Consider the following 11,386-nt stretch of genomic DNA (forward strand, 5'->3'; position numbering starts at 1 on the left):
TTTTTCCTCTTAAGCTTCTCCTAGCTGTGAGCTCTTTACACGTTGCAGTTTCTCAAGCTCCTGTACTACTCTTTATATCTCATATTTAGTCCTTAATTACTTATGTCAACCTTCCTTCAAATAAGGGGTTCCACTGCTCTGGGTTCTCATATTGGTAGTGTTAAGGGAAGACTCGTTGCAGTGAAGTTGAACTTCACTATTCTTGTTTTCTTTATCACAAAGTGGTTCTGTGGAATGGAACATTTTCGCAGTTTGTGTTCTGGATTCTGGTTTTTTCAGCATGTAATAGCAAAAAAAGAGTGATCTTTAACAAGCTGTTACATTTATGTGTTATGCATCATATAGCTGTTTTTTTGCTAAAATACAAATTTAGGAAATTAAGATCATGTTCTTTGAAAATGATAATCCGTCCTATATCTATTTTTATTTTGCATACAAATTACATCTCCTCCTTTTCAAAATTAAACCACAGTGCCTCCAGCTCGTGCAGCTTGCCCCTCCATTTTGCTTCACTTATTTTGCACTTTGAGTTCTGTGATGGGTTAGAAGTTACTTTAGGATTGTTATGTGTCTGCCTATGTGTTTGTTTTGTTAAGCAGGAACCTATCTGGGAAATGAGAATTTGATCAAAGTGAATACTTCGAGCAGTTAAAACCAAATACAAGAGGTCTTAACTTCACTTTTGTGAGAGAGAATATCTTATAGTTTGGATGTCTACATTGGAATTAATACCCATGACAAGAAGCAAAGGGCTTGGAGCTTCTGTTCAGAATGTGTGTTGTGCAACATTTGAGTTCTAACAAAATGGTTTTTCTATTGAAAATGAGATTTTTTTGTTGTTGCTGTTATTTATAAATTGACTGTTCATAGCTGCTGAGATTCCTTGAAGGGAAAGAAAGGAATGATCATAAACAAAGTCAGAACTTCAAAGTGAGAACAGCCAGTTTAGGTATTGTAACCCAAGGACTTAGTCCAAGGGGAGGACTGCAAAAATTCTTTCCCACAGGAAGTGAAGACAAGGTTTGAGCAACCACTGTCAGAGATCAGTAGCACAGATAATCCAGCAGCAGTGGCACATTCAAGGTAACTGTAGTGGTGGTGTTTTTGTGGTGACTGGCAGAAGCAGCACTTCTTTTAGCAGTTAAGCACTTTTCACTTACCATTTGAAATACAAGGTTTTCTCTTGCAGATTCGTGGACTTTGCTTTTTCATTCTCTATGTTGATTTTAGAGGCTTTGTTGAATAGGATGTTCAAATAATTCTGGCATTCCTTAAGGACTGAGTAGAGTTTGAAAACTGGGTACCTTAATCTATCCTTCCCTTTCAGAGTTGTTTTTTTCCCCAACAGATTCTTGTTACACTAAACAAATGAAGCCATATAGCAAACATTTCAGTAATCAGGCCAACATAAAGTACTCATAAATTATCACCAAGCAGCTCTAAATCTGTCATAAACCCTTACTGACTGGCTCACAGGAATGTTTATGTAATTGAGAGGAACTATAGAAAGGAAGTTAAGTCTCCTCTTACAAGTTAAATCAACTACAGTGAGATGAAAAACACCCACACATTTGGCTTTGGATCAGCAGAGACATTCTTGAAAAGCAAACCTTTATGAAATCTTTATTATAAAACCAATTTCAAGGTGTAAAAAATTATCACTTTTCCAGGTGTCATTGATTGTACTCTGCTTGCATATTCCTTGTATAACAGGGTATTACCTTGATCAGGGAGTTACAGATTTGGAAACATTCCAGCAAATAAATTTTGACATGGTTGGGAGCACAGATGTAATGTAGGATGTGTTAAAGCTGGAAAGCTTTGAAAGAGGTCCAGGAAGTCACAGTTCCACAGATGTGAAAAAAGCCACCACACCACCAAATCCACTGAATGAGATATTATCTTACATGACATCCTTTTACAAAAGGTGTAGAAGCTGCAGTGCAACACAGACAAATACATTAAGAGATGATGTTTATAATATTTTAGAGTGCAAATTATGAAGTATAAGAGCAACTGATAAGGGTTTTTACACCAAGGAGTGAAATACCAATAAGCAAAGCAAATGAGAGATTAATATTAAACCTATGTTTTAAAAAAGAAATCTTAGAAAAAGAAGCTTATTCTGTTGATCAAAGTGACACAGTTTTGAAATAGGATGTTGGAAATACAGCATTGGAAATTGATAATCTTAACAGAACAGGTTGCAAAGATGCATTTGTTCAAGCTAAAGAACTTTAAATCAGCAAGTCCAAATGATAAACAGCCGTTTGTCCGCAATAGATAGGATGAAGAGTCCTTTGAACCACACCTGGTAAAATTCATCGCACCTTAAAAAAATGAGGAATTTCCACAAAGTTCTGAATCATGGCATTTCTGGTGTTTTTAAAGAGGTGACCAAGGCAACTACTGACCTGAAGTCAGTCCTGAGGGAAACAGTGGAATGGCAGATTTGAGGTTATATGGAATAGTAGAGTCTACTCTGAGCACCACAGAATTTTTCTAGGCATTACTGACTGCTGTGGTTTTTTGAGAGACTGGTTTTGGCAAATGTTACTGACAGATTTCTAATTGTTTTGTTTATGATTTTTATTTTTGTTCTTAACATATCATTGTCAATACAAGAACTTTGGATTTCTTAAAGTAATTTAATTTATTATCACATCATATTTTGATTCAAAACAATCTTGTAGAATCATATACAACAACAGAATTAGCTCTTAATTCCTACGTCTCTATGCAAAATGGAGTCTAAACAAACATCTCAGGAAAACATTCTGTTTCTGCTTAAATACTGTCAGATGTTCTGTGTGTTTCAAATGTTATGGGTTATTATAAAGCTAAGATCTTTATTTCCTTGCTTTCCATGTCTCACCTAAAAATAGGTATAGACAGGAACATCAGAGACCCTCTGATAATGCTCCTTGACTCAGGTCTGCATAAGTCTGCTCTAGAGGAGGGATTGTAATGAAATACAAGGATTCAGAGGTTTTGTTGGTCATCTGCAGATCAGGAAGAATTTCATTCTTGTGCTGTGTAATTTGATCTTTAAGTCTTTTCACCTTCCTATGAGATTGGCTTTGGGATGTGCAGTATTGAACACAGGTGATCTGTACCTTCAGGTACAATAGATCCCCATATTTTTGTTTCCTTGCAGACTGCATCTTGCAAGGACTAGACTTCTGGCTGGGAAACAGATACTCCCAAAGTCAGATTGGCAGGAATATTTCCTCCTGTCTTTTTCTTAGTCCATGGAGCAGGCTGTATGTATCAGCAGCTGGAATTACTTAGGTACTTCTCACCAAAGGGCTTTGCTGCCACATCAGGGGCTGGGGATAATGTTGGCACCTTAATAGTCTCTTTTCCCTACTACTACTAACAATCAGTTCAATTTTCCAGGTTCTTGAGGTACTTAGCTTGGTTAACTCTTCAAGTTTTATGTAAGTATAACTGAGTTAAATGTAATGGCTGTGACAGAGAAATGAGGCCACAGTGAATGATCTAATATATTTTTATATTAACTTCCCCTCATGCACAGCATTCCCAGACACTTGTATGTTTCAGTAGATTCACTCAATTCCTATGCAGAATTGTTAATTTAATCCACAAGTGATACTTTTATAGACTTACATACTGTCTGGAAGGTAAAGTAAAGAAAAAATATTAGTCTTTGCAACATAAACTCAAGAAAGAAGTAGTGCTAGCCTCAGCTATATACATTAGGATATTTTTGCTTAGGACATGCCCAAGCCTGACATTCTCCAGCCTAGCAATTATCATTATCCAATAATCACAAGTGCAAGAATGGACACTGCACTGCATCTAATGCGTTTTTTAAATTAGCGTGGTCTATTTCTTTTTTTCCTCATGGTGTCACTATAGGATAAAGTTAATGCTCATTGGGTATTCTCTATATTGGAGCATATCTCCATTTCCTTTGTCTCACTGGCTTTCTGATTTCCCGTTATGTGTTTAGAAAATATGATAACAAATATACTGCCTTCAAATTTGAACACATTCTCTCAAGCATTGGCCTATCCTTAACACTGAGCACAAATTTTTATTTTTCTTTTCCTTTTTTTCCCCCTAAGGATTTAATATTAGTATGACTTTAGCTTTATATAGTGTGGAGAATTTGAGCAGTTCTAATGATTTGAAGTAGGAAATGTCATGTTTAAAAAGATGAAAAGGCATGTGTCTTACAATCAAGTGAGCTTATGAAGTTACATCTGTGATAGACTTCTTCATCACACATACAAACTGTATGAATCACAGAATGGGTAATGTTGGTAGGGACCACAGTGGGTCCAACCTCCCTGCTCAAGCAGTGTCATCCTAGAGCACATGACACAGGCCTGCATCCGGGCAGTTCTTGAATATTGCCAGTAAGCTTCATCTTTCCTTATTGTTGGTGTAAAGTGTTTTGAATATAGCTTTTATGATTGATAGAAAAAGCAGTTTTTCTATCTAAGCTCAGAGTGGCAGGAGAAGACAGGAGAGAGAGAGAAGAGAGAGAATTTGGTTTCATTTACATACTGATAGCATTTTTGTTTGCCTAGTTGTTACCACTTCACCCAGACCCACATTCTTAAATATATCTAGGTACCTGACTTCCACAGAAAGAAGAAAGATGTGGCACTATATAAAGGTTAAGAAGGACTGAAGAGAAATTTGCTTGTGGTCTTTACAAGAGCAGGAGCCAGCTGGAGATGTGATTTCCCATTCATGCATTTGGAGCACAGCCTTCCTGAAAGGCAAGGACCATAGGCCATGTCTCTGCTTTCCCTCTTCTGCCTCTTCAGCAGGACAGTGGTGTTTGGGCTGGTTGCATTCAGGCTTTTAATGAGGGTAAGTGTGACTGTCTAATCAGTAGGACTGAAATCATCCACCAGTTCCACAAAATCTACATCCAGTGTGAACTCTGGCCACAAGTGAGACTTGTGGTCAGCCTCTGTCTAGCTCAGGTCATCAGGTGTGAAAGTTAACAAGAACCAGCATATGGTTAACCAGAATCAGCGTGGCCTTGATAGCAGTAGAGTCAGGTTGCTGGTTTAGCAAAGAAGTTGGTTCACCTAAAGAAGCTGAAGAGCACTGAACAATTGCAGAGCTTTTCAGTAGAAGCTTGAGCATTATCCCCCTATGCTTTCCAGTAGGCTGAAAATCCTGCCAGGATTTCCAGCCAGTTAAGAGCCTTTTTTTCTCCCACTCTCTTCGGATGGTCTTTTAACATGAGATAACAAATATCCCTTTTCTTAGATAAGTGCCCACAACTAAATATTGTCTCTAATCCCTGTGCCATGTCTCTCACTTACATGCTTGTCACTGCCACACAGTTCCTTCAGAGTCAATTGTTCTTTGGGCTGGTACTTTGGAGATAGTTGAAGTTACTATTTCTAGACTGTTGTCTTGATGACATCTTAGACATCATCTTCCAGTTAAGTGTGAAGGAGGGCAGCTGAACAGCACACATTGAAAGAAATCTAGGGCAAAATTAGAGTCCTGCATGTGGCACAAACTGCCTGTTTTAACCTAGAATGGGAGATAAACTATTTCACAGTTGTCTGTGCATTAGTTGTCTAGCATGCTGCTTCTTTTCCAAATCTTCTTCACAACCTGATGATTCCCTTGCCAATGGTTACCATTTTATGGCCATGGCAGTTTTTGATGCTGAGATGTTGACTTTAAACTGCAATGCATGTGCACCTTGTGGTTCTGCAGGTGAAGCAGCCTCTCACAAACTTCCTGGCAGAATACCAGAACCGGAGATGCTGTCTTCCTGCCAGCAGTGGCTCTTCTGGCTCTTAATAAACACCAGGCCAGTTTGGAGGAGTCACTGCATCCAGTCTCAAATGCAACATCAACATCTGCTTTAGGAAACCCTCTAACTCCACAAACACAGAAGTTCCCTGTTGTTTGTCAGGACAAATTTTAAGCCGCCTTCCAGCAGCAGCTCTTTTACTGTGCATATGTGGTGGTGCATCCCCCCCCCCCACACTGGCCCACACTGTGATTTCAGAAATGCTTGTTAGGCCTTGGCCTTGATGAATGACAGCTCAGCTAAGCTCCTTGAGCTTATCAGAAACACTGTGTGCTCCCAGGAACTTATTTTGGCTAATGAGCTCCTGCTTTTTAGCGAACAGTCTTGGGAACCTATTTTTCTTGCCTGCATAAGAATGCAAGTGTAACACCACTTTTATGATTGAACTTTTACAGAAAGTTACTGACCTGAATTGTGGCCAAGATGGAAAATTGCTGTGACAAAAGAAAACTCTCTTGCAACCCTATAAACAGTGGTTCTAAGTAAGACCCTCTGAGCTCTCCTGGACCACAGAGGGCTGGAGCCAGCAATTCCCTCTGAGCACGACACTCCTCGGAGCGAGCAAATTCTCAAGTGCACTCTATTTGTAGGACCACTGCCAAAAGCCAACAATGGAGCCTGGCCTGTCACCCCCACTCCCCAAGGCTCAACTCTTCACCCTTCGAAATGATGCAAAGGCATCCAGTATGAGTACTTCACTGAACCCGAGGGGAATTTTTCAGAGGTATGTGTCCATACTCCTTTAGAGTGTGTCTGCCAAGTGTGAATATACTACAGCAAATTGTTATGGTTTAAAACCAAACAGCTGCTTCTCTTCTCCCCAGTCCCCTCCAGTGAGAAAGGGACAAAAAGGCAGATATTATGGGTTGAGATAGCAATTTACTAGAGAAAAAGCAATGAGATAAGGAAAACAAACAGAAACAGCAAACAGTAATTGTAACAACAGTGCATAAAAGAGGTGATTTACATACAAAAAGGTGCTCACCACCCCCCTCCAGCTCTGTATGGCCACCAAGATGAAGACAAAATGGTGGATGTTACTGCAGCCCAGCAGCTACGCGGCTCTTCCCAAGACAAAGGACAACACGGCGAACACTCCCACAGCTGGTGTCCTCCTTCCCCAAGCCCAAGACAACGAGAAACAATGATGGACAAACCCTCCAAGCCAGATGGTCTGCATGGCACTGGCCACTTTGCTTGCACTGGCTGCCCTACTCCACATCCGCACCATCCCAAGGTCGCTGTTTTGCTCCAGAAAAAAGAAACAAAATGGCACCATTTCCACTGCACGCTCACCTTTTCTTCCACCTGGAATCAGGTCCCCCCACAATGACCTGGGTGGTTTAGAAGAGCGACCCAGCCACACTCACACGCCTCTAGGCCCTGGCCCTCTCAACAACGGTGAGAGAATTAACTCTGTCCTACACATGTGCTATGGGTGTTGGTCTCTGTAATTCTTAAGTAGATTAAATATGTACGCAAGTTATGCCTCTGAGTTACTGTCCTGCTCATTGTACATTCTAAACAATCTTGTTTAAATTAGGCTGTCAATGAAGTGCTGTTACATTTAAGAGCTGTTAAAAACTTTAGGCCTAAACCATTGGTCAAATCTGGAGCTAAGCTTGGTAAGAGGGTCTACTCTGAACTTTGTGACTCGGTAGGAGGGTCCCCCTCATTCCTTTCCATCCTTACACTTTTCCATCCTTGACTTTTTCCCATCTCCAATCTCCACATAGATAGTGTTAGATTGATTTTAGTTTGATAGATTTTAGATTTTAGTCTGATTTATTTCTGTGTGCTTCAATGACATAGTTCAGCAGTAAAGTGAACCTTGCCAATGTACTTTATCACACTTTCACTTTTTTATTAAACCTGCTTTAGCTGATATCTTTGCCAGTGATTCTTTGAGCAACCTAAAACACCTATTCACAACAGCATATTAGAGACCTCACTTACTCATATAATTCTCAAAATCCTTTGTCACCCACACCTCATTTAGATTTCAATTTCCTTACCTTCTCATGTCAAATGCAATCTACTTCTGTATTGCCTCTCTGCCTGTTCTCCACCTTCCCACTTTAAGGCAGTCGTTGGAATTAATTCTTGGCTTTACAGCATCCAAATGTTCCAGCTTCTTCATATACCCTCCTTGAATGCCTCTGCTTCCCTCTTACCCTAGATGTCAAGAATAGCAATTTTCCTGACTTTCTGATCTTACAGAGATCTCTGGCTTTTTCCCTACCTTCACTCTTAAGACTGACCATTATCCCCTTACTGCCTATGCACTTCCAGCATACCAGGACCTTAAATGAAAAGTCACCTCAACCAAAGAAGATAAAAGATCAAGTGGTAACTCCTTTGGATTAGTGCAAGTTTGTAGAAGTCCCTTTGGATCTGAAGAAAGGACTGCTGAACCACTGTCCCATGCTAGAGGAGACCCCGTGGACTTCTCTCCAACTGGCTTACACTAGTATTGGTTAGTAGTGATGGATACATTTCCTTCTAAAATCCCAGGTTTCTTCAAATACATAAGTCCCTTATGCATTTTAAATCTTTCTTTCCTTCCAGTTCAAATTTATGTCTGCTGTGGGGGCTTCAGTTGTTCACTGCCTGTGTCCCAAAACCTTCACACTCAATTCTCTGCCCTACCAGTCTTTCATCTGTCTCATCTTTCATCACTCCTGCTAGTTATCTTCAGTCTCTCTTGCCCCAATTATCTCTCCCAAATGAGTTCAGCTGCTTACTGTGCCACCTTACCTGCTTGACATCCCTTTGATGAACCTAGATCAAATTCTTCCTGCAAGGTGCCAGTTCTTCCTGTTGTTTCACACCTTTCCTTTACATCTGCTTAGTTTTGCTGCAGCTCCTGTCTCATCCTTTACTTTTAGGGGTCACTCAGCTGCATAAGAGGTGCCCCAGTTTTATATCCTGAAAACCTGGCTCATTTGTACTTTACGTGCCTGAAGTGAATGTGTTTTAACATAACTCCTGCACAAGTCTTTACAGGGTGTGATTAAATATGGGAAGTCAGCAGTTGAGTAGAGCATGGAAGAAGCAGTTAATTAAGGACTTTAAAGTGTGAGGTTTTTACCATCTGTAAACCAAATCTGTATTGCAAACCAAAACTCCCTCCACAGCAGTTCCTAGGTTTCCTTGGTGCAAGATCCAAAGCCCAGTGAAATTAATGAAATGCGAGGGGGGGATCTTCCACTGATTTCAGTATCCTTTGCATCAGGCCCCTGATTCCCCTTAGCAATGATAAAATGATACACAAAGCTGGGACTGTACAACTTCCTTTTATTTTGTGTGCTTTTATAGGATATAAATAAATGACAAAATTACAAAATTTATAACTGGAAGCCCAAGCATATTTACATAAGTATTTGTTGCAGTGAGGCTACTATTTACTGTTCTCCTATACAATTTTCCTTTTGGTACCATATTTTTAGTGTTATTTTTTTTTACTGTCAGTTGACTAAGTACATATCAACAGTGAATAAGCAAAAATATGTACAAGGAACTATTTTGTTCAAGTAAATTGAATACTGTATTAAAAGGATGTCATCACTCAGCGCTATGATTAGGTTTAACTAAACCATATACAATTATCAGTTTCAAACCAAGTTCAATTATCCATTTTTTGGAATATACCAACTGATGATTCTAACTGAAAAACCTCAGCTGGATATGAAATAATAATTAAAAAAACATTAAGACAACCACACAATTTATCAATATCTCTATAATGAACTTCAAAATGATTCACAATTTGACTGGATAGAACAATATACATTAAAATGTCATTTTTCTCCTATAATGATATTTTTACTGTTATAATTTCAGTTCTACATAAATATACATCATGGTATTATACAAATACTCCACAGACATTAAAAAAATTAAAACACTTTAAAGAAAAAGTAAGTAAATCTTATTTAACCAAATATTAAGCAAATGCTTAATTATTTTGTTTCATGAAAACAATTTTATTACTTCGGAATTTTTTTCTTTTTCTTGCTGTTTTTATTTAGAAAATGTTTTGCAGTAGAATTTTATCAACACTGTTCCAAACAAGCTTTCTGTGACAGAAATCTTGATAGCAAAATCCATGGTTTTGACTTTTTTTAGAACCACTGAGATTATTTTTTTAAAAATAGTAGAATTCATGGCTATAGCAATGTTGAACTGCATAAACTATATGTAGGTGTAGTAGAATGACCATTCCACTTTCATTCCAGACTTATCACACAGAACATCCAGTGCACTGATGCTACAACTCTTACAATTTTCATAATGCTGCAATAGCAGTCATTTACTTAACTTTAAAATAAACAATATTTCTCATCTTTAATCTGGCTTCCTTCCATAAATATTCATATGTTTTCCTATAGTACTTCTCTTCCATAAAAATATCTAATAAATGTTTTCTGTGCATTATTAATACCTTTTTCTAACCATTCATAAAACTCTGATCCTTCGCTACAATGCAAGAGGTTCTTATTTCTGTAGAGGATCAAAGGACATCAATGATTACATACAAAATCAGCGCACACAGAAATCAGGGTGCCTAATTTCTTGTCACTTTAATGAGCTCTTTATTCAACACAGTAATTATTAATGAATTCAGTGGTTTCACAAATAATCTATTTATTAATTCTGGTTCTATTTCAATTAAAAACTGCCAAGATTTAAATAAAAAACCCAATCAAATACTCTACTCATAGGCAGCATTAGTGTTAGTTTAGAGACCTTTTGTTTTTTTTTTCTTTAAAAAGTAGAATTCTAAAATAAGAAATCAAAGAAAGCACTGTGGCAGAGTCACAAGGGAGAACTGCAAGAAAAATAAGGTTTCTCACTCCTCTTGTGGACTGTAATTTTAAAAGTCTTCATATAATGTCATTCTTCTGTCAGTGCTGCAGGAAGAAGAACATCACCAGAAATGACTGTCAGCCTTTTTTGTTACAAGGCCACTCATACAGTGCAGTCTTCCTCTCTGCTGGATTGAAACGTTGCCATAAAGGAAAGGCTGTGCTGTGACTGCTTGGCGTGCAAGGCACAACAAGGAACAGGGGGACAGTTTTGTATCAGAAAATTGTAGTTTCATACTTGGTATTAATGCCTCTTTTGGCCTCTTGTCCAGGTTCAACAATCCAGGGTAGATTCGCAAGAGTCTTTTGTTCGGATGGATCTATCTGCTTTAAGACAAATGCAAACATACAGACGGGTTACCATCTCCGTGCACGGCAGCTTGAGCAGAGGGGTTTTCTTTAAACTAACAGGGCAAATCCTGAATTGACAAAGTCGTACAGCAGCAAGTATGGTGGTGTCTACACTCCCATGTACTCATGGCTGCCTTCTTCTTCCTGTTGAGATCAGAGCTGTGTTTACCCCCAAGCTATAGGGTATCATAGTTCATTAAAGCCACACTTCATCCTGAGAAGTCTGTTCGCTAATGAGACAGACGATGGCATCAGGAAATGTTTCTACTTAGAATTTTATGGAGGAAGATTCTGTGGCAATGGATGACAAAGTGTACAGTCATACATTCCCCCCCCGCCCCCCTTACTC

The 11,386-nt window shown here is 38.8% G+C and overlaps 2 protein-coding genes across 16 annotated transcripts in view; one reads left to right on the forward strand and one right to left on the reverse strand.

Moving 5' to 3' along the window:
- Positions 1–11,386, forward strand: part of APAF1 (apoptotic peptidase activating factor 1) — a 51,443-nt gene that overhangs the window by 35,780 nt on the left and 4,277 nt on the right. For 3 of the 7 annotated variants that reach the window (XR_006015755.1, XR_006015757.1, XR_006015756.1), the window contains exon 26: positions 8,111–8,294. Coding sequence is in view for 1 of the 7 variants with exons in the window: in XM_042026457.1 (XP_041882391.1) it covers positions 6,214–6,258 (45 nt within the window). In the remaining 6 variants the exon portion in view is untranslated. The other 4 variants (XR_006015762.1, XR_006015761.1, XR_006015763.1 and 1 more) reach the window with 4 other exon arrangements.
- ANKS1B (ankyrin repeat and sterile alpha motif domain containing 1B) overlaps positions 9,099–11,386 on the reverse strand; it is a 413,072-nt gene continuing 410,784 nt past the window's right edge. For 5 of the 9 annotated variants that reach the window (XM_042026361.1, XM_042026370.1, XM_042026332.1 and 2 more), the window contains one exon: positions 9,099–11,013. In XM_042026361.1, coding sequence (XP_041882295.1) covers positions 10,903–11,013 — 111 coding nt within the window. In that variant the 3' untranslated portion in view covers positions 9,099–10,902. Of the gene's footprint in view, positions 11,182–11,386 lie in introns of all 9 variants that reach the window. The other 4 variants (XM_042026406.1, XM_042026397.1, XM_042026351.1 and 1 more) reach the window with 2 other exon arrangements.

The sequence above is a fragment of the Corvus kubaryi genome, unplaced genomic scaffold, assembly GCF_017639235.1.
Source record: "Corvus kubaryi isolate FWS band 111438036 unplaced genomic scaffold, C.kubaryi_AGA036_p1.0 129, whole genome shotgun sequence".
NCBI lineage: Eukaryota > Metazoa > Chordata > Aves > Passeriformes > Corvidae > Corvus > Corvus kubaryi.